The 22001-nt window shown below is 38.9% G+C and overlaps 1 protein-coding gene across 2 annotated transcripts in view; it reads left to right on the top strand.

Moving 5' to 3' along the window:
• METAP1 (methionyl aminopeptidase 1) overlaps positions 1-22001 on the top strand; it is a 70474-nt gene that overhangs the window by 42057 nt on the left and 6416 nt on the right. For both annotated transcript variants that reach the window (XM_002921199.4, XM_034671477.1), the window contains 7 exons: positions 773-833; positions 5816-5907; positions 7082-7165; positions 9531-9669; positions 11173-11304; positions 14883-15026; positions 18880-18945. In XM_002921199.4, the coding sequence (XP_002921245.1) occupies positions 773-833; positions 5816-5907; positions 7082-7165; positions 9531-9669; positions 11173-11304; positions 14883-15026; positions 18880-18945 (718 nt within the window). The remainder of the gene's footprint in view (positions 1-772; positions 834-5815; positions 5908-7081; positions 7166-9530; positions 9670-11172; positions 11305-14882; positions 15027-18879; positions 18946-22001) is intronic.

Below are 22001 nucleotides of genomic sequence, written 5' to 3'. Positions count from 1 at the left end.
CAGGGGGAGTGGGAGAGGAAGAAGCAGGCTCCCAGCGGAGGAGCCGGATGTGGGGCTCGATCCCAGAACGCTGGGATCAGGCCCTGAGCCGAAGGCAGACGCTTAACGACTGCGCCACCCAGGCGCCCCTCCTCATTTTTTAAAAGCAGGATATATTTCCACCTTAATTTAGATACAGCTTCTCTGCCACTCCCGGCCCTTCCTATGTTCTTTTCAGGTGGACCTCAAGAATCTTAACATAGGAATAGACTTAAGTTGACATCTCTTAGCCATCCGTAAACATTTAAAAAATGCTTTACTGATGGTTTTCTTTTTATCATAGGAGTATATCTTTAATTTTTTAAAATTTGGAAAAATATAAAAAACATGAGAAAGTCTCTTTAATTCTACCTCCAGAGATAATGACCAGGAGCATACTGATGTATATTTACTTCGAGACATGGTTTTATTATTGTTTTTGGTTTGCTGGTTTGTTTGGAGCAAACATGGGCACCTTGCTGTGTGTGTCATCTTAAATCCTAACTTGTCCACTCTCCTTCTTTCTTAAATACCCTCTGAAAGTGGCATTAGCCACTGGGAAAGGGAAGCTTAATCTTCATGAAATAGATACAATATTTAAGAGGTCATTTAAAACTTGTTTTCCTTTTATATGATATGAATGAACTTTTATCTTTAGTGTTTTTTCCTCTACTTTTTTTTGTTAGTAAATTTTAATAATGAAAGTTACTTTCAGATTTGAATTGGTTTTAACTAACCTCTTTGATGTTTTTAGATGCCAACAAGGCCAGTGCCAAGTTATATTCAAAGACCAGATTATGCTGATCACCCTTTAGGTAAATTCTGTGCTGATTCTTCATTTTTCAGTTTGTGGGCTTGGTGACTACTGCAAAGGAAAGGAGTGTTGTTTTTGGTAGAAATTTTTCAGTGCTGGATTTCCAGTAAATGTAAACATGTTTTTCCGAGAACATTTGCAAGAATTAAAGATTCTTTCCTCCCTTTAGAAATCTACCCAATTCTGAAAACGTTGTTTATGTAGCTGCTAACGGCTACATTCAACATAATGTATTTTGTGTTGTTCTGGCAAATTCTAGATTAAAAAATTGTTTTGATTTTAACATGTCCTCCTACCTCAATTATGTAGTATCTATTTAGATAAAAAACAGCTTGTGGAGGCCTTGATTGAATGCCTAACTAAAGACTCTGGGCTGTAGCAGTAATAGAAATAGGATGATTATGATTCTATAACTGGTACTTATTTTTTCATGACTCTGTGTCAGGCACTGTGCTTACTTCTTTACGTGCATTCCTTTCTCCATTTAATACTTTGACCACTCCTGAGTTGGGTTCCATGGTCTTCTCCATTTTATAGCTATTGATAGTGAGATATGGAGAGAAGATAGGTAATTTGCAGCACAGGTTAGTGGAGCAGTCTGATTTTAGGGTCTGCATACATAGCTTAAATTGGACTATGTGAGATTACTGATTTTGCATGTCTGAAATGTTGAGTGTCAGCGTTTTTCTGTGGTTTAATCTACTAAGCTAAGTTACCTTTGCTTTTTTCTCTAAGAAGTGGGGAGGTGTATAACTTCTTATGAATATAATTTTATTTTTTTAAGATTTACTGATTTATTTTAGAGATAGAGAGGGAGAGTGTGCATGGGCAGTGGGAGGGACAGAGGGAGAGGGAGAGGGAATCCACAAGCAGACTCCCCAGCTGAGCACAGAGCCCATCTCCGGCTCAGTCTCACGACCCTGAGATGATGACCTGAGCCGAAATGAAGAGTTGGCCGCTTAACAGACTGAGCCACCCAGGCGCCCCATAAATATAATTTTAAGATTTAGTTAAACTCCACAGTTTCAGCTGAATCGAAGGACAGGACAGTCTGAATGACAGAATATTGTTAAGGATGTATAATTTCATTACTTTATACTTAATATTCTTGAATATAGTTTTAAGTTGCTTAAAAAAATACATAGACGAGGTAAATTCTAATAGGATAAAATGTTATACAGTGAAAAGTAAGTCCTGCTTCCCAGAGGTAACCACTGTTAACAGTTTTTTGTGGCACTTTCTAGAGATATTTTATGTGTGCGTACATAAATACCCCACCCCCAATTCCACACAAAAGGAACAAACTGTGTACCCCTTTTCACCTTGTTATATTTTCTTTCTTCTTTTTTTTTTTTTTTAAAATTTTATTTATTTATTCGACAGAGATAGAGACAGCCAGCGAGAGAGGGAACACAAACAGGGGGAGTGGGAGAGGAAGAAGCAGGCTCGTAGCGGAGGAGCCTGATGTGGGGCTCGATCCCATAACGCCGGGAGCACGCCCTGAGCCGAAGGCAGACGCTTAACTGCTGTGCCACCCAGGCGCCCCTATTTTCTTAATTTTTTTTGGAAACATTCTGTATAAACCCATGTAAATCCACCTCTTTCTTTTCTTTTTTTTTTTTTTTAAAGATTTTATTTATTTGACAGAGATAGAGACAGCCAGCGAGAGAGGGAACACAAGCAGGGGGAGTGGGAGAGGGAGAAGCAGGCTCACAGTGGAGGAGCCTGATGTGGGGCTCGATCCCATAACGCCAGGACCACGCCCTGAGCCGAAGGCAGACGCTCAACCGCTGTGCCACCCAGGCGCCCCCCACCTCTTTCTTTTTAATGACTGAGGTGTATTCCATTGTGTGGAAGCATCATAGTTTGTTAAACCAGGCCTCTACTAATGTATGGCTAGTTTATTTCCAGGTTTTTGCTTAACAATTTGACTGCAGTAACTCTTCTTATAATTACATCTTTGTGAACATGTGAGGTTATTTCTGTAGGTTAATTGCCTAAAGTAAATAGGTAGATCAAAGGATGCATGCATTTTTTATTTTGAGAGGTACTACAAATTTCAGAGATTTTGCCATTTGTTACTCTCATTAAAAACATGTGGGGGTTTCTTTTCCTATATCTTCCTCAGTATAGAATGTTGCCAAGTTTTATGATTTGTGCTAATTTTTATTGTAATTTATATTTTTCAGTTGTAAGGTTGAGCATCTTTTCATATGTTAAAGGTCATTTGTATTTTTTTTTTCCTCTTGATCTGTTTATATACCCTTAGCCTTTTTTGCCGCGGTTAGATTTGTAGTTTTTTTCTATACTGAGTTATAAGCGCTCTTTCTATATTTAAAACATAATTCTTTGATGTATGTGCTATGCTATAAATGTTTTTTCCCAACTAAACATTTACATTTTTCTTTGTAGCATTACATTTATGACAAACTTTCAATATTTTTCTGTAATAAAATTTATCAGTGTGTTCTTTTAAGGTGTCTGTGGCTTTATGACCTAGAAAGACCTTTTTGGTTCAGATACTAAAAAAGATTTTCTCCTCTTTTCTTCCACTGTTCATGCTTTCACTCTTTTTGTGTATGATAAGATTTTTTTTATCCTTTTATCTTTATTATTAGTTGTTAAATAGGAATGCAACTCAGTTTTTCTCAGGAGAATATCTCATTTATCATATCATTAGTGTTTAAACAAATCAGTTGTCTTTTAATTGATTTAAAATGTAATCTATGTCTTTATAGTAAATTCTCAAACTCTGGGTGTGTTTTTGGTTTCTAAGCTGTTTCATTAACCCATTTGTCTAATTGTGCCATTTCCGAACTCTTTAATTATTATTGCTGTATAATGTTTTAATACTTGCTTAGCCTTGTTGCCCCACCTTTCCTCTTTTTCAGAATTTTCCTGGCATTCTTGCATGTTTGTTTTACCATGTGAAATTTATTTTATTTTATTATTTTTTCCATGGGAAATTTAGAATCCGTTTGTCTGGTTCCCGGAAATATCCTGATGCCATTTTTTTTTAAATTTAATTTTATTATATTATGTTAATCACCATACAGTACATCCCCAGATTCCGATGTAAAGTTTGATGCTTCATTAGTTGCGTATAACACCCAGTGCACCATGCAATACGTGCCCTCCTTACTACCCATCACCAGTCTATCCCATTCCCCCACCCCCTCCCCTCTGAAGTCTTCAGTTTGTTTCTCATAGTCCATAGTCTCTCATGTTTCATTCCCCCTTCTGATTACCCCCCTTTTCTTTATCCCTTTCTTCCCCTACCGATCATCCTAGTTCTTATGTTCCATAGATGAGAGAAATCATATGATAATTGTCTTTCTCTGCTTGACTTATTTCACTTAGCATTATCTCCTCCAGTGCCGTCCATGTTGCAGCAAATGTTGAGAATTCGTTCTTTCTGATAGCTGAGTAATATTCCATTGTATATATGGACCACAGCTTCTTAATCCAGTCATCTGTTGAAGGGCCTGATGCCATTTTTTATTGGGATAGCATTAAATTTATAGACTAATACTGGAAGAATTCCCATCTTTACAATATTGAGTATTCTTACCCAAGAATAGGATGTTTTTTTCTTTTGTCTCCTTTTATGTCTTTTAGTGGCCTTTCCAATTTTTCTTCATTAGGTTTTTTTTGTTGTTGTTGTTAAGATTATTCCTGGATACTTTATCTTTTTTAGTTACTCTTGTAAATGGTATTTTCTGTATTTTCTAGCAGTGGTTTGTATATGGGAAAGTTAGTTGACTTTGATGTATTTATCTGATATTCTGCTAGCTTGCTGCACTCTTATTTCTAGTCATTTGTTATGTATTCCCTAGTTCTAGGGACACGTAATCAGATCTAAAAATGATGAGGGTTTTGTTCTTTTCTTTCTAGTTTTATACATCTTATTCTTTGTCTTGTTTAATTATGTTTGTTAGTACCATCAGAACATTGTTAAATAATACTCCTGACAAGTGGACATTCCATGATGGTTCTTAACTTGAGATTTGTATTTGTCATGTTAAGGTGATAGCTGGCCATGTTATCACAATTATCTTTCAAGATGGTCATTTATCTTTCCTCTCTTAATCTGTGGCTCTGATGAATTATATTAATAGATTTGTAATATTGAACTATCCTTGCCTTTCCAATATGAATATCATTTAAGTCATGCTCTATTATGTTTTTTGAATTCTGTTTGATAATACCTTATTTGGGATTTTTATATCATTTATAAAAAAGCTTAGTTTATGGTTTATTCTTTTTTGTCAAATTCTGAAATTATTATACTGGCCGAACACTTTCTAAATGTATGAATAACTTGAATTAAGCTAATTTTATTAGTGAAGATTTTTAGGGAGGTAGTTTTCAAACTTTTTTGACTATGACCTAGAACGAGAAGTGGATTTTATAACATGATCTATGTGAGTGTGTGTGTATGTATGTGTATAAATTAACAAACATTCCACCACAGCATTTACTCCTACTCTATATGATTTAGTCTAATATCTTCTCTTACATTTATTTACTTAAAAAAATGTTAGTCATGGTCCACAACACTGACTTAGGTTCTTGTTTAAAAAAAGTCAGTGAGTATAATTGGTTCATCAGTTGTTGGTATATAATTGCTTCATTAGTTGATGATCATGAAAGCAGTTTGTAAATTGTATGGTACTCTTTTAAGTCTGAATCCTTTATTGACCTTATCAGCTTACTGCCTGTCATGTAATAAGTATTCCATATTGACTGATTTCTGATAGATCTGGGAGTTTGTTCTTTAGAATTCTTTCTTCAGTTTGTTTAGCAAATTTCCTTTTCATGTTGAAAATATTTTTAAAAATATCTGACCTGGCCCTCCTAAATGATGAGATACCATTGTGTGAAATAATGAGGCTTGACGATTATTGTGTCCTCAGGATGACAGTTATGCTAATAAATACTACATCTTTCCATTCATTTTGGCTTTTTTTATTGATTTTTCAGGAATGTCTGAATCTGAACAGGCTCTTAAAGGTACTTCTCAAATTAAATTACTCTCATCTGAAGACATAGAAGGGATGCGACTTGTATGTAGGGTAAGAGTTATTTTTTTCCCCATGGGGTAAGATATGCTTAAGTGGACATGAAGTAATTAGACATGACATCAATGATTTGTTGATTTATAAAGGTAGCAAATGTTACATGTGAGACGATAGTGAGCCATACTTGCTTTTCATTAAACTATTGTTAGCATATAGTTTTATGGAACTGTTGTTTTCTACATTGAAAGCTTAGATAGCCTATTTGAAAAATAATATGGCAGGTAACCTAGTTTAGTTGCAGTCAGTTTTTTGGCCCAGTGTATTTTTTTTTTTTTAAGAACCAGGTATTTATGATATTTTGTCATTTTATTTTCACAAGTCATCATAACATAGGGCAAAGTTTAAGGCTTTATATAACATTAAGTTAAAGCCTCTGTTATGAAATACAGTAGCCCACCCTTAGCTGTGGTTTCGCTTTCCACGGTTTCAGTTACCCGTGGTCAACCACAGTCTGGAAGCAGGTGATCTTTTTTCTGATGTATTCTCAGAAGGTCATTAATTGCCTAGTGCTACATCACAGTGCCTATGTCATTCACTTCACCTTATCTCATCATGGAGGCATTTTATCATCTCACATCATCCCCAGAAGGGTGAGTACGGTGTAGTAAGCTATTTTGAGAAAGAGAGCACATTCATATGTCTTTTATTAGAGTATATTGTTATAATTGTTCTGTTTTATTATTGTTATTAATCTCTTACTGTCCTTTATTTATAGATTAAATTTTATCATAGGTTTGTATGTATAGGAAAAACATAGTATATGTTGGTTCTGGTACTGTCTGGTTTCAGGCATCCAGGAGGTCTTGGAACATAGCCCCTACAGATAATGGGAGACTACTGTACCTAGGAAGTAAAAAAATGTGAGAAGACTTAACTTCCATCAATTGATTATTGTTTAGATTCCTAGGATATGCATTTTCACATAGAAATCAGTCATGCTTGCTTATTAAGCTAGTTAGCCCAATTTTATTTATATATTTATACACACATCTATTTATTGATGGACATTAGATATGTGAATGGTTTTAAAATGAAAATTCAAGATTATAATACTCAGGGTGAGATTTGTTTTACAAATCTCTCACAAAATCTAAGATGGTACAAAGGGTACTGATTTCTGTTTCTGATTCATTTCTTCTTGAATGTATTAAATGTTTCTCTTTTACAGCTTGCTAGAGAAGTGTTGGACATTGCTGCTGGCATGATTAAACCCGGTGTAACTACTGAAGAAATAGATCATGCTGTACACTTAGTAAGAACTTTACTTTTGAGAATGTTTTTCACACTATTAGATGTTTCAGGCTTCTAGAAATTAAGTAAACTTAAGGTCTGAATGTCCTAAGTAATGTCTAAATTAACATAGCTAATTTAAAAGTGGATTTTTACTTTATTTCAATATGGAAAATATTCAAGTCTTTAGTCCCATTTTTAAGTATCTGTGATTTTGAGGTCTGAGGTGAGCTTGAAATATCTTGTTTCTGAAACCTCACATTTTACAGTGTTTTAGTTTAGTTTTTATAAAATGATAATTTTATAAATTTTTAGTGCTTTATTTTTTTAATACTCGTGCTTTAAATAAATCATGCTATTACATACATTAAATATTCTGATATAAAGAAGAATACAACTTCTGAAACTAGATTAGTAGAAAAATGTTCTCTTTCGTATCTACAATAGCAAAGCAAGAAATAGATAAGTTTTTGTAGTAAATATGATATAGGGATATCTTTTATATAAAGATTGCCTCTCCATCATGGAGAGGCCTTAGTACATGAGTAGTAAGGAATGCACACATTATGTTAATAGATTGTTCACAAGAGAAGAGCCATAATTAATTAATAAATCACGTGGAAAACTGATTAAACCTGCTATGGTAATAAAATGCAAATCATGAAGACCTACTGAATTAGTTCAGTATTTTGAAGATGTTTATTTATGGAGAAGATGAAGCTGGTACTCTTTTATGTGGTTGTGCTACTGTAATTTGGGACCACCTTTTTGAAAGGAAATTTGACAGTGTGTTTTGAGCCATCAAAATGTTCATAAAATTACTTATTTATTTATTGAGAGAAAGTGTGCGCCTGTGCGTTTGAATGGGGGAGGTACAGGAGGGAGAAGCAGATTCCTCCCTGAGCAGGGAACCCGATTTGGGGCCTGATCCCAGGATGAAGGCAGATGCTTGACCAACTGAGCCACCCAGGTGCCCCCAGGTGTTCTACATTCTGCTTTTACTAACTCATTTAATCTCGGCAACAACTCTATGAAGTAGATATCACTGTTGTCTCCATTGTATAGGAAAGGAAACTGAGGCAGGGGTTAATTAACTCGTCCAGTGTTAGATACACCTTGTAAGTGATGGAATTGGCATTTTTAATCAAGACAGTTTGCTGTGTAAACTACTGTTTATACTTGCTTTGAGAAGTATAGAAGTATATCATTAAATAAGGGGAGAGTGACAGGCCTGTAGTTATTGGATGTAACATTTTTTGTAATTGAGGAAACTTAATTTAAATTTCCAACAATAGTGGAATTGTGAGTAAAATTATGGTGTATTTCACAAATCTTATTATATGCAACTATTTAGAAATTATTAGTCTGAAGACTGTGTGGCATTATGGAGAGAGAAATCATGTATGCTATGACTCCCACTGTATAAAAACATTCAAGTAAAATAAGACTTGTTAAGGAAAACCAGAACATTTTCTTAGAAATTCCTTTGTTCTTCCATATGAATGTAGTAATTAAAATGTATCTGGAAGTACTTTATCATCTCTTAATTGTGTTGGTATTTCTTTTTTGGTCATAGGGATATAGGCTTGTTATATAAAATATTATAATTACATTAAAAGCACATGTTAATATTAACTTTAAATACTGTCTTTATTTTAAGTAATATATTTTTAATAAAGAGTACTTAATTCTAAACTAGAATCTTCATATACATATCATTTGTGTGTATTTGTAAATATTTGTAATATGTGAATTTCTCTTTTGCAATTATTAGTAGTTTGCATACAGTCTGATATATATCGTTTAAGATAATATTTACTTTTCTAAAATATGAAGTTCATTAGCATCTGTGCAACAAATTTTTTCACATTTTTCAAATTTTAAATTCTGGCTAATTGGGGTACCTGGATGGCTCAGTCCATTGAGCGTCTGACTCTTTTTTTTTTTTTTTTTAAAGATTTTATTTATTTATTNAGATAGAGACAGCCAGCGAGAGAGGGAACACAAGCAGGGGGAGTGGGAGAGGAAGAAGCAGGCTCATAGCAGAAGAGCCTGATGTGGGGCTCGATCCCATAACGCCGGGAATCATGCCCTGAGCCGAAGGTAGACGCCCAACCGCTGTGCCACCCAGGCGCCCCGAGCGTCTGACTCTTGATTCGGCTTAGGTCATGGTCTCAGGCTGGTGAGATTGAGTCCCGCATTGGGCTCTGTGCTTGCGGAGTCTCCTTGAGATTTTCTTCCTCTCCCTGTGCTCCTTTCCCCACTTGCATACTCTCTCATTCTAAATAAATAAACAGTCTTAAAAAAAATCTGGTTAATTGCATACTGATTAATTTTTTTCTTTTGCACATTCCAAATTATTTTCTCTGTATTTTAACTTATTATAGGCATGTATTGCAAGAAATTGTTATCCTTCTCCCCTGAATTATTATAATTTCCCGAAGTCTTGTTGTACTTCAGTGAATGAAGTGATCTGCCATGGGATTCCGGACAGACGGCCCTTGCAAGAAGGTGATATTGTTAATGGTAAGAAATAAGGTGTGACATTTTTCCCCATCAGTGAAGCAATAACAAAGTTCTGGGAGTCTGATAGTGACTTCTGTTTTGTTCACTCGCTTCCTATCTTTAACTTATCCTTTTATTGTATTTAAAGTTTAAAAGAAATCTTAAATTTTTGGAAACATTTTTTATGATTTTAAGATACTGCTTTTAAGATACTTCTAATATATGTTTGGTACAGCATGAATTTTTTTAATGCCAGTTGTCGTATGTGATTGATAAATAGGTGAAAGATGTCAGTGAAATGTGGAAGTAATGTTAATTCAAGTAGTGTTTTTTTTCCCCCTTTTCTGTTTCGTCCTGATGATTTTGAAGAGATCAGGGCAGGCTTTCTTACAGATAAGGAGAAGTTTTTAGTAATATCTGAAGACCCTAAGAAAAAAGCTAAAATCCTACAGAAGCACTTACCTTGATGTAAGAAGTTCAGAAGGTGGCTTTAAGGACGGCTGTGTTAAACTATCTTGCAAGTGCAGAGGAAGGAGCTGCCAAGATATTTCCCTCTGTGATTAAAGGAAATATTGACAAAGAAGGAATCCCTAGATGGTATTTTTAATATTGATGAACTCGGTCTCTTTAGTAATCAGTTATCTTCAAAGGCTTATGTATCAGACGGGGAAACATGAGCCCAAGCGGTAAAGGCTGCCGGGAGTGCACTGCCCGCGATGCCGGCTGGGAGCGATAGTGGAGACAACCGACACTTCTTATTCCGGTTCTAGCAGTTAGGGTGTCTGTTTGTAGTTGTTGAGTGCTCTGCCCAACCCTGTGTTTTGTACAAACCCTCTTATTTTTGTTACATGCATAATGTGTGTGGTTTTTCAGGGATGTATATGTCATGCTATCCAACACACTGTATTGTGATATTGTAGGTTGATTGAAAATTCATGGTTTAAAAATCCTATTTTAAGGTATACATTTAGTGTATTATAGTTGTGTACTAGTAGTCTGTCCTCTTAACTATGGAGACAACAGGAGGGATGAATATTCACAAATAAGGAGAAGGCAGATGAGTCTTTGAAAAATAAGTGTAGAATAGTGCAAGTTTTTCTATTCACGGATGTGCTGGGGGAGGAAAAAACTTGTTGAAGATGGTAAGTGGAAGCAGTATTTTCTTTTTAATGTCAAAATGTAGCATAGTCCCCTGTTTAATGCTATTAATGTGGCTTATTGATGCTGCATGAATGTCTCCTCAGTACATTTCTTCTGCCACACACGATCTGATTACTACTGTACGTCTGAAAGCCCGCCATCTGGCTTGTGCTGCATGACCCCTCACTTTTATCAACAGTGAGTTTAGCTGCATTTCAGGCAGGGAGTGTCTTTCAGTAAGTCACTCTGTATCCCTTAGTGTCTCCTTGGAGACCACAGAAATTGTCTTGCTCATGAAACTGCTTGATGCTGTCATGTTGGAGAAGTGACTTCTATTCTGAAATAAAACAATTGTGGTCTTTTTATTTGTACATTGTTTTGCAGTGGACATCACTCTTTATCGCAACGGTTATCACGGGGACTTGAATGAGACATTTTTTGTTGGAGATGTGGATGAGGGAGCGCGGAAACTGGTGCAGACCACGTATGAGTGCCTGATGCAAGCCATCGATGCAGGTCAGTGTCCGTGCTGGGCACCCGCTGGAGCTGCTGTGCATTGATGGGGCCTCACTGGCTCCTTCGTGCACTCCTTGTCCCCTCCAGCTCCGCCTCTGCCCTACCCTGAGTTAGCTTGGGGTTTTAGCGGTAGTGGATTTACGGGTGATTTGGGACTCTCTTGATGAGGTGGACCACGTGACTGCTTGTCATCCTTTATCTCTTCTGTGATTTATCTGCCTTTTCTTTGGCTGATAAATGAGGAGGAGTGTATAGGAATGTATAGTTCTTGAGTGCGGTTTTCTGCTTGTTAATTCTTTCATGAGTACGATGTTCTCATTATAAAAAAACAAGATGCTAGATGATGAGAGAAAAAGGAATGATCTTTATACTTATCTCTCCTCTTTCCTTTTTATATCTTTTTTTCCCTACTTCTTAACATTTACATTTTTTCTACTTTCAGCATTTAGTTTTTTTCTCCCCTGTGCATGCGTAGATCTACCCCCTTCTTTTAATGGCTACATATTATATTCCACTGTATAAAAATTTCTACAGCTGTTCCCTTACTAGAATTTAGTGTTTTCCAGGTGTCTTGCTATTATAGTGAATAATAACTTTTTTTTTTTTGGTAAATAATACCTTTGAGTAGAGATGTATTTCTGTAGGATTTACTCAGGCTGTCTTTGTCCATACAGATAGCTCATACAGTTTGTTTTTTTTTTTTAATACTGTCTTATGAGGAGAGAGAAGGAATGGCTAGCAGAATGTTATAAAAGGACAGTTTGAGTGCAAACAACTTTTTCAGGTGAAACCCACATTTTAGCTGTGTTGTTCAGTATATTATCTGTACCCGCCTCCCCCTTCCCACACAATAAACCTGATATATCATCAGCAAAGTATTGGGCATGACCAGGTTCTTTGGCAAACACATAGTTATCTCTAATGAAGTAGATCTGTTATTTTTATTGTTTTGAGTCTGTTTTAACATGCATGGGAGATGATGAGATCTTTACTAATAAAGTTGGAGGAATGATAAATGAAAACATGATATTCTCATGGATCGGTTTATGAGATTTCTTTTTACTTATTGTTGATGTTTTTTAAATTTTTTTTTTAAGATTTTGTTTATTTATTTGTCAGAGAAAGAGCCCAAGCAAGGGGAATGGCAGGCGGAGGGAGAAGCAGGCTCCCCGCTGAGTAAGGAGCCTGATGTGGGACTCGATCCCAAGACCCCAGGATCACAACCTGAGCTGAAGGCAGACGCTCAGCTAACTAACTGAGCTACTCAGGCGTCCCTATTGTTGATTATTTAAAAACTAATATTCTTTAGTGTTTAGTTTCTCATTTGTGGGAGTTGTAGTTTAAAACAACTTTTAGGGTTTCTGCCAGATAATGTCTTCAATGCTTATGTCCTTTTTGCTTTTCTGTGAGTTGATTGAAATAACCAGACACCGAAAGTGTTGTTTTATGAAGACACAGGAATAAAACTTGCCAAGAAACTATCAGAAACCAAAGTCTTTGTAGCAGTAGCCAGGAAGGAACAAAAATTGCTTAATCTCTGGAAAATGCTATTAATACCTTTGTGTGTATCATTCCTGCCCTTTATTTTCTATTAACTTGGCAGCTCAGTGTGGTTTAGCCAGTGGAGAGCTTGACTGTTGTGGAAATTATCCTAGAATAGGGCTTCTCAGCCTGAACATTATTGGCGTTCTGAGTCTGGGAATTCTTTGTTGTGGGGCCTGTCCTGTACATTGTAGGTTGCTTAGCCACGTTCCTGGTCCTTCCCCACTAGATGCCAGTTGCACTGCGCTCCTCCTTGTGACAGCCAGAAACGTCTCCGGATTTTAATGAGGTGCATCCTTGGCATGAAAATTGCCTCGGATTTGAGAATTAGGGAGGAATCTTCTCTCTTTTACTCTCTCATTATTTTTGAACAGGGATTTTCTTTGTTGTTAATTGTGCAAAGTGGGTTAAAATTTTGCTTTCCTCCCCCACGACTGGGGCTGATAGGAAGTCTCAGATGGGAATACAAGCAAATCATTATGAAAGTCAGCATGGTTCCTCAAAATTATTAACATCCCCCCCCCAAAAAAAGTTAAGCTGGGACATATAGTTAGGAGTATATATTAATTGAAATGGTTCCTGGACCTTTTTGCCCAGAGATTTGTTTGGCTGGAGAAGATACGTTGTACCTGAACCTGAGGTTGGAAATCAGGTAGGCAGAGCAGGAAATTGTAGGGAGTCTGAGAACCCCCAGAACCACGGCTAGGTTCCCCAGGAGCCTGGCAGGGCCTAGCTCCTGGGGTCTCAGTGCCAGGGGAGCCATGACAAGAAAAAGAACCACTTCGTTGGTTTTGGTTTTTATTGAAACAGTGGTAAAAGTTATACAAATTAAGCAGAGCAGGAAGTATACAGTAAGAAGTATCTTTTTTTTTTGAAGAATATTTATTTGAGTGAGAGAGAGAGAGAGCATGGACGAGTAGGGAGGAGGGGCAGAGGGAGAGGGAGAAGCAGCCTCCCTGATGAGCAGGGAGCCAGCGTGGGGCTCGATCCCGGAACCTGAGCTGAGCTGAAGGCAGCTGTTTCACCACAAGCCACCCACGTGCCCCAAGAAATATCTTTCTATACCCTATCTCCAGGACTGTTCAGAGGCAACTCTGAATAATTTTAGGATCACTTTTATGGGGATAAAGAAGCCCAGGAGAAGTAATTCTTTGAGAAGTTTATCAGATTGAAACCGAGGACAAGTCAAGTTACTTTCTGTCCTTTTTCTCCCAGTGCGCTCTCCTCTTCTTACCTCTCTGTTCACTTTAAAAGATTACCACACTTGGGGTGCCTTGGTGGCTCAGTCTGTTAAGTATCCAATTCTTGATTTCGACTCAGGTCATGATCTCAGGTTCGTGGGATCGAGCCCCAGATTGGGCTCTGCACTGGGTGTGGAGCCTGCTTTAAGGTTCTCTGTCTCAGGGCGCCTGGGTGGCACCGCGGTTAAGCGTCTGCCTTCGGCTCAGCGTGATCCCGGCGTTATGGGATCGAGCCCCACATCAGGCTCCTCCGCTATGAGCCTGCTTCTTCCTCTCCCACTCCCCTGCTTGTGTTCCCTCTCTCGCTGGCTGTCTCTATCTCTGTCGAATAAATAAATAAAAACTTTTAAAAAAAAAAAAAAAAAAAGATTCTCTGTCTCCCTCTGCCCCCCTCCGCCCTGTGCACATGCTCTCTCTCTCTCAAAAAAAAAAGAGTAGCACACTTGACCTTAGAGAAGGAGAGGAAGAGATGCATGTTTTCCATTGTTTTGTTTATTCAGAAAACAAAAGGTACATCTCCCCAACCCCTTAGTACTGCACATGCGTCCTTTTCTCCACCAAAGGATGGAGTACAGGTGGTACTGGTTTGAATCTCAGCTTTGCCATTTACTGGCGGTACAGCATCTCTGTCCCTTGGTTTCCTCATCTGAAAGTTTTGTACAGATCTGTTTACCTGTAGGCATACAACGGAGGCATATAAAGCATTTGGAAAGGTTCCTGGCACATAGATAGTAATTGCCCAGTAAATGTAAATTATTACTACTCTTTGTCATGAATCATCTTTTTTCCTTTCAGTGAAACCTGGTGTTCGATACAGAGAATTGGGAAACATTATTCAGAAGCATGCCCAAGCAAATGGGTTTTCAGTTGTTCGAAGCTATTGTGGGCATGGAATCCACAAGCTTTTTCATACAGCCCCCAATGTACCCCATTATGCCAGTAAGTACTATCCAAAGATTTGGTCTTTGCTAGCCATTTATTTAATATTTATTCAAACATTTAACAGGACCTACCATTTTGTATTTACTAATCTATAAGTTGTTATAATTGGACTGTCAAAATGTATATTTGCTCATACACAATACACATTTGTGTCCTGCTCACGTAACAGTCCAGACGATGTTGTTTAGTTACTGTTGGGGGTGGTGGTAGGGCAGTTATTCTGCGACCCAGCTTCTGTCAACCTATACCTTTTAGGGTCACTTTCGGTTACTCTTCTAATGTATAGATCCTGGGAAGGATGAGGAGAAGCCTGAAGGGGTATGTTTGGGAGGTTTTCATGAACCAGCCTGGAACTGGCATAAATCACTGACATTGACTTTTCATTGGCAGGAGTGCAGTCGCATGGCTACACTAACTGCAAAGGAGGTTGGAAAGTGTAATCTAGCTGAGTACTCAGAAGAAAAGTAAACTAGTTTTGCTGAACAGCAAAGAGCCTCTGCCATGGGTCTAGCTATCACTGTTCTGATTCCATAAATGAAATTGCTTTGGTTTGGTTTGATTTCGTACTGCACGTCAGGTACAGGGGAATAGACAGAGTATCTCTCCTCAGGTTGAGCGGTGTTTGATAGAAAAACAAAGGAAGTGTGGGACAATTAATGTCTTCCGGAAACCTTTTCTCTTGGAGACCTAAGGCATGCAGGAATACGTCTGCTCTTTAGTGCTAAAAAGGAAAGCTGTCCACACTAAGTGATCTAAGAAGGAATTTAACATGTATGTATGAGTTATTGCTATGTAGACAGACATAGCTTCTTGTTCAGTTTTCTCACCTTGAACAATGAAGTAGGGAATGGCTTCTCCCCTACAAGTGTTACTGGGAGTGAGGGAGAGAATACATGGAGAGCGCTTAATGTTAACTTTTAGAATGACCATGATGATGATGATAGATATACATTATTTCATTTGATCATCACAACTCTGAATAATTTCTTAGCCTTATTTGTTTATTTATTTATGAAGTTCCACTGGGTGTGGAGCCTACCGTGGGCGTGAACTCATGACCCTGAGATCAAGAGTCAGATGCTTAACTAACTGAGCCACCCAGGTGCCCCTTTAGCCCTATTTTAAAGAGCAGATTGTGAAGAAAGGGAGAGAAAGGAAGGAAGGAGGGAGGAGGGAAGGGAAAGAGAGAAAGAATGATTGATTGATTGATTGATTCTGTGCTTAGAGGAGTACTTTATTTACTCAGGTTCACACAGACTGGTAAATATATGCCAGGGCTAGGATTGGTACCTGGGTTCTGTCTTCCTAAAGGCAGTCTTTATTTCTGTACTTTGTGCTGCCTAGTGAGGACTAAGGCAGTTGGGTGTAGGTCCTGTGGGAGAAATACGGAATGGTTGAAATTCTGGTTTGGGGGAGAAGATGACGAAGAACGTTCCAGGTGGAGGTTATCAATAGTAGATGCTTCAAGTTGAGACTGAATAGAGGCAAGTTAAGCTTGGGCTGAGTTTTTTGTATTAAAAACTAGCAGTAGGCAGTTCCAGACCAAGCATATTTGACTTCATCTGTAGGGATTTGCAGAAACATTTTTGAGCAGAAGAATGACAAGGTGAAGTTGCTATTTCAGGAAGACAAGTTTGGCAGTGGTGTCTAGAATGTATTGCAGGTGTGAGCAAGTCAGGCTAGCCAGCCCGTTGCACAGTTGCTGCAGTTGAGGTGTGAGCTGGAAAATCCTACGTGTCAGTAGTTGTGAAGAAAAGGGAAATGAGTGAGAAGCCTCTCAGCAGGAGAAGCTGGGGAAGTAGTTTAGAGCACAGCATTTGATATATATCAACAGACATTTATTAGCAGACCACGGAGTTCTTATTTAAGCTGTGAATTGTACTTGAAATAAAAATTAGCAACAGAAAATAAGTTACTAACTTACTGATCCCTTCCTGGTAGGCCCTGTTATCACCTGATGTGCATTCCGTTAACAGAATGGAAATAGCTAGTCCGATTACAGTGATAAACGTGTATGTTTGTGTATGCGTGTGTAAAAAGAGTGTGTGTAGGGGAAGGGGTAGAAAAAGTCCCTTTACTTACTGAATTGACATCTCAGGTTTAGATATGGATTATATAAAGAGAGACTGAAGAAGGTAGAATTTATGGGAGACGGGGATATGGGTCGATGATGATAACATCCATAAAACACATAAAACCATTTAATTAGGAATAAAAAACAATTTTGGAAAAAGAAGCAAGGACCAGGTATATACTTGTTTCATAAATTTGAGACATTTATGAAAAGTCCAGTATAAATTGGGTTTATGTAAATTAAAATACGTTCTGATCACTTCAGGGAAGTGTAAAAGGAAACTGCGGAGTCTCTGTACAGAAGAGACCTTTTGAAATGTAAATGATCCCTGCTTTGGCTTGTCCCTCCGTATTCCTAGCCAGCTGAAGGTGGAACTAGGAAATTGTTGTGTAACTTCCCTCCACCCCTTCTATGTAAGAGAAGTCCTTGTTCACTTAGAGTGATTTCCTTTTATTTAAGTCATCATGGTTGGGAAGTGATGATAATACCCTACACTTAGAATGTTATTTTACAATAATTCTTTGAGGTAGATGGTCGAGCAGGTACAAATTTTTTAAAAAGTACATAGCATAGTGTCTGCAGTCGTGTAGTCAATCAGATAAGGTATATTTGCTGAGTGAGGTAGGTTGAGAAACTGAAACCATGAGTCAAGTTGAGTGGGAGCTGTAACTTTTCTAGAATAATGAGTCAGTGGTGGAAACAGGAGTGAAACTAGAGTTCTCTGTATCAGCACTGTCCGCTGGTAATATGTTATGAGGCACATATGTAATTTAAAAATTTCTTGTGGTCGTATTCAAAAGGAAAAAGAAATAGGTGAAACTGATTTTAATGGTATATTTTATTTAATGCGTTGCATTCACAATGGCAGCATTTGAACATTTAGTCAATGTAAAAATGATTGAGATGTATCACATACTTTGTCTTTGAGATTGACTCATTTTTTATGCTTAGAGTGGATACCGTTGTGACTGGCCCCTTTGCAAGTGCTCAGTGGCTCCGTGCAGCCGGTGCTGCCGTGATGGGACAGCTCGGCTCCAGAGTCCTTTATCCTTTTTCTCTTTGACACCACCCTGACACTCTTGACACTCTTGACACTCAAAAAATATACATATCCCCGGGGAATAGGACCAATTCTTTAAATGCACTAAGTTGCAGGTCTTTGGGAAAGAAAGTTCATGGGATTAGAAATAGAAAGTCAGAATTGTTTCTTGCCTTTCAGATTTTATGACAATTTACAAACTTCAGATTTAGAATCTGCAGGAAGTGTATTTTGGCAATACGGAAGATAGCAGAGAGCAGCACGATAGCTGTTCACAGGGAAAGATGTGGAGGTAGAAATGCGTGGGTGAGGTGAGACCATACCTAAGAAGAATGGTGGTCAGTAGATGCGGCCTCTGGTCACGTGTCCATCATCACTGAAGTCACTGAAGTGAAGAGCAGCCGGAAAGCAGGTGCCCTTGCCATCTGGTGGTCAGGCAGAGCAAATGCAGTCAGTAGTTCACCGATACATCCGTTCTTCTTTTTTAATTTGAACTTTAAACTGGTTCTCCATTTTTGTCTGAGATTGTCTCCAAAGGTCTGTCCCTCTTTTTACCGTTTGGCCTTTTTCTGAAGGACGGCAGGTCTGGATACTTGAATTCATGGTTGTGTTTTTCATGGTGGTCCTGAAAAATACTCTTACATTCGTGAACAATGTGTACTCATACCAGTGAGCTGTTCAACAGTACACTGTTGAATTTTTGCTGTGTTTTGAGAATTTTATTTCTTTAATTTCAGAAAACAAAGCAGTTGGAGTGATGAAGGCGGGCCACGTATTTACAATTGAGCCAATGATTTGTGAAGGTGAGAAAAAGGGATGCTGTAATGTTCTTTAATTGAATTTTTATTTACTTTTGGTTACTCACGATCAGATTAGTAGTCTGCTCTGTTTATTTTCTTTTTGGTTCATTTCTACTTCTTGTCCTATCTCAAACTCGATTCAGTATCATGTAGAGAACTCAGAATTGTAAGGGTTGGCAAGAAAGCAATATTTTCTACCTGCTAATTCTGCTGTCAGGAGATGCTGAGGTGCGTGAATCTTGGTCCCCCTCCGTAAAAGATGCTGTCAGAGGGGGCACTGTTAACAATCCGGAGCCTCCGTCACGTGTTCCTTGCTTGGCGGGGGGGTCGGGGAGGGAAGAAGTAGAGCAGACGCAGGTATGTGATTTAATTCTCCACAACTTAGGAGGTAGGTGCTGTCCCCATTATACAGAAGAGCAAACTGATTCCTGAAGAAGTTAAGTACCTTGTCCAAAGTCACTGAGCTAGTTATGTGACAGAGTTTGTCCAACTCTAAACTCAGGAGCTGTTCTGCCTCTTCAGGTTCTGTGGAAGCACAGCCCAGACATAGTCCTGGCACATTTATGCCCTCACTGTCACTGCTCCCTGTGGCAGGCTTGTGGCCGTGGTGACAACCCGGTGTCACAATTAGGCCTTCTCACCCAGATGCTCACATGTTCTCCCCACCTTTCTTCTCAGCCAGTTCTCTGTTGGCATTAGGGCATGCAGGGAGGTGATGGTAGTGGGGCTGGTGTGTCCTGGGGCCTCACTGAAGGATACCTCCTTTCTGGATCCTTCCAGTCTTTTTCATAACCTGACCTTGGGAGTGACATCCCATTACTTCTGCCAGATTGCAGTGACTTAGAAGCAAGTCACTAGGGGCGCCTGGGTGGCACAGCGGTTAGGCGTCTGCCTTCAGCTCACGNATTAGGCCTTCTCACCCAGATGCTCACATGTTCTCCCCACCTTTCTTCTCAGCCAGTTCTCTGTTGGCATTAGGGCATGCAGGGAGGTGATGGTAGTGGGGCTGGTGTGTCCTGGGGCCTCACTGAAGGATACCTCCTTTCTGGATCCTTCCAGTCTTTTTCATAACCTGACCTTGGGAGTGACATCCCATTACTTCTGCCAGATTGCAGTGACTTAGAAGCAAGTCACCAGGGGCGCCTGGGTGGCACAGCGGTTAGGCGTCTGCCTTCGGCTCACGGCGTGATCCCGGCGTTATGGGATCGAGCCCCACATCGGGCTCCTCCACTATGAGCCTGCTTCTTCCTCTCCCACTCCCCCTGCTTGTGTTCCCTCTCTCGCTGGCTGTCTCTATCTCTGTCAAATAAATATATAAAATCTTTAAAAAAAAAAAAAAGAAGCAAGTCACTAAATCCAGCCCACAGGCTGCCTTATAACGTGATCCTTCGCTGCCTTTTCTGTAAAATGGAAATGACAGTCTTGAACCTGCCAACTCCCCAGGGCTGCAGTAAGTATTGAGATGACTTATAGCAGCAAAAAATACCTTGTGTACTTTAAGGGGCTGGACAATTGTAAGGTATGGTTTTTGTCATCCTCGTGGAATAAGAATCAAGTTCTGATCATGGGCAACCAGTTGCAAGGGCAGTAAGTATATTAGCAGAGAAAGGCAAGAAGCTGGAGGGGAGTGTTTTGATCTTGTACCTGTTTTCATTAACTGGCACCTGGTTGGTGAGGCATAATGTGGTATTTCCAGGTGTAAGCAAATAACTCTCCAAGGAGCCTGGTCAGATAGTCATCAAATTATAATGCATATACTTCAGTATAGCTCAGCTAGGTTAAATCCTACCTCTCGAGTGGAAAGTTTCAAATCCAAAGAAGAATTTGAATTTTCTCAGAATAGTATCCGGATAGTTTGACTTGACATTAGTAAAGAACCTGTTTTAAGCAGATCACAGTAAAGTCAGAGAAGTATTATACCTTAAATCCAGTTGTGAAAAGGTTACTCATTACATCAAGAAATACCCAGTCACTCATCTTTATTTGTTTATTTAAAGGTTGGGTTTTTTTTAAGGTTTTATTTATTTATTTGTCACACAGAGAGAGTACAAGCAGGGGGAGCAGCAGGGAGAGGGAGAAGGAGGCTCCTGCTGAGCAGACAGCCTGATGTGGGGCTCAGTCCCAGGACCCTGGGGTCATGACCTGAGCTGAAGGAAGACGCTCAACCGACTGAGCCACCCAGGCGCCCCCAGTCACTTACCTTTAGATGTTTGGCAAAGCATGAGTTAACTTTCCTCAAGCTACCTCCTATTTTTCTTTTTAGGCTGGGATTTAATATTGCAAAATAGGTCACTTCACTGCAGAGTTTATGTTCTGGGATTTTTCTGAGTCAGTGAGACCTAATCTTTGATAAAGGTTACTCAGAATGAAGAATGTATTGATTTTTTTGATATCTAATATGGAGACAAGAAAGTAAGTCTCTGTGAACGGTTTTATAGCAGTATCCAGGATTGTAGAACTTTCTCATTTTACTTCCGCCTCCCCTCCCCCACTCTCCTTCTCTCTCTCTCTCTCCCTCTCTCTCTCTCTGTCTGCCTTTTTCATTGTCCTAGGGCTGTTTTCACTGTCCCTTTGTTTCCTTTCTCTGGTCTCAGCCCCTCCCTAACCTGTTTTGCCTAATTGTAATTTCTTAACTTCCCTCACCAATCCCTGTTTCTTTCTCTTAGCCCCTTCTGGTTACATGGATCTGTGGTCCACAGAAATTGCACAGTATCATCTGTTCTCACAGTCTGTGTGCTTGCCATTTAAAAATAATATCAGGAATTAATGCTGTAATAAAAGTGTAAAAAGATTATTTTCCCTCATAGTACGCATTGGGTGCATTTAAGTCATATGCCAAAGTTATATCAGGAAAGAGCTAAATTCAGGGGCGCCTGGGTAGTGCAGTCGTTAACCGTCTGCCTTCGGCTCAGGGCGTGATCCCGGCGTTCTGGGATCTAGCCCCACATCAGGCTACTCCCCTGGGAGCCTGCTTCTTCGTCTCCCACTCTCCCTGCTTGTGTTTCCTCTCTTGCTGGCTGTCTCTCTGTCAAATAATAAAGAAAATCTTTAAAAAAAAA

This window comes from Ailuropoda melanoleuca, chromosome 11 (assembly GCF_002007445.2).
Source record: "Ailuropoda melanoleuca isolate Jingjing chromosome 11, ASM200744v2, whole genome shotgun sequence".
In the NCBI taxonomy this organism is placed as follows: Eukaryota; Metazoa; Chordata; class Mammalia; order Carnivora; family Ursidae; genus Ailuropoda; species Ailuropoda melanoleuca.
This window is presented reverse-complemented; position numbering and strand designations above follow the sequence as displayed.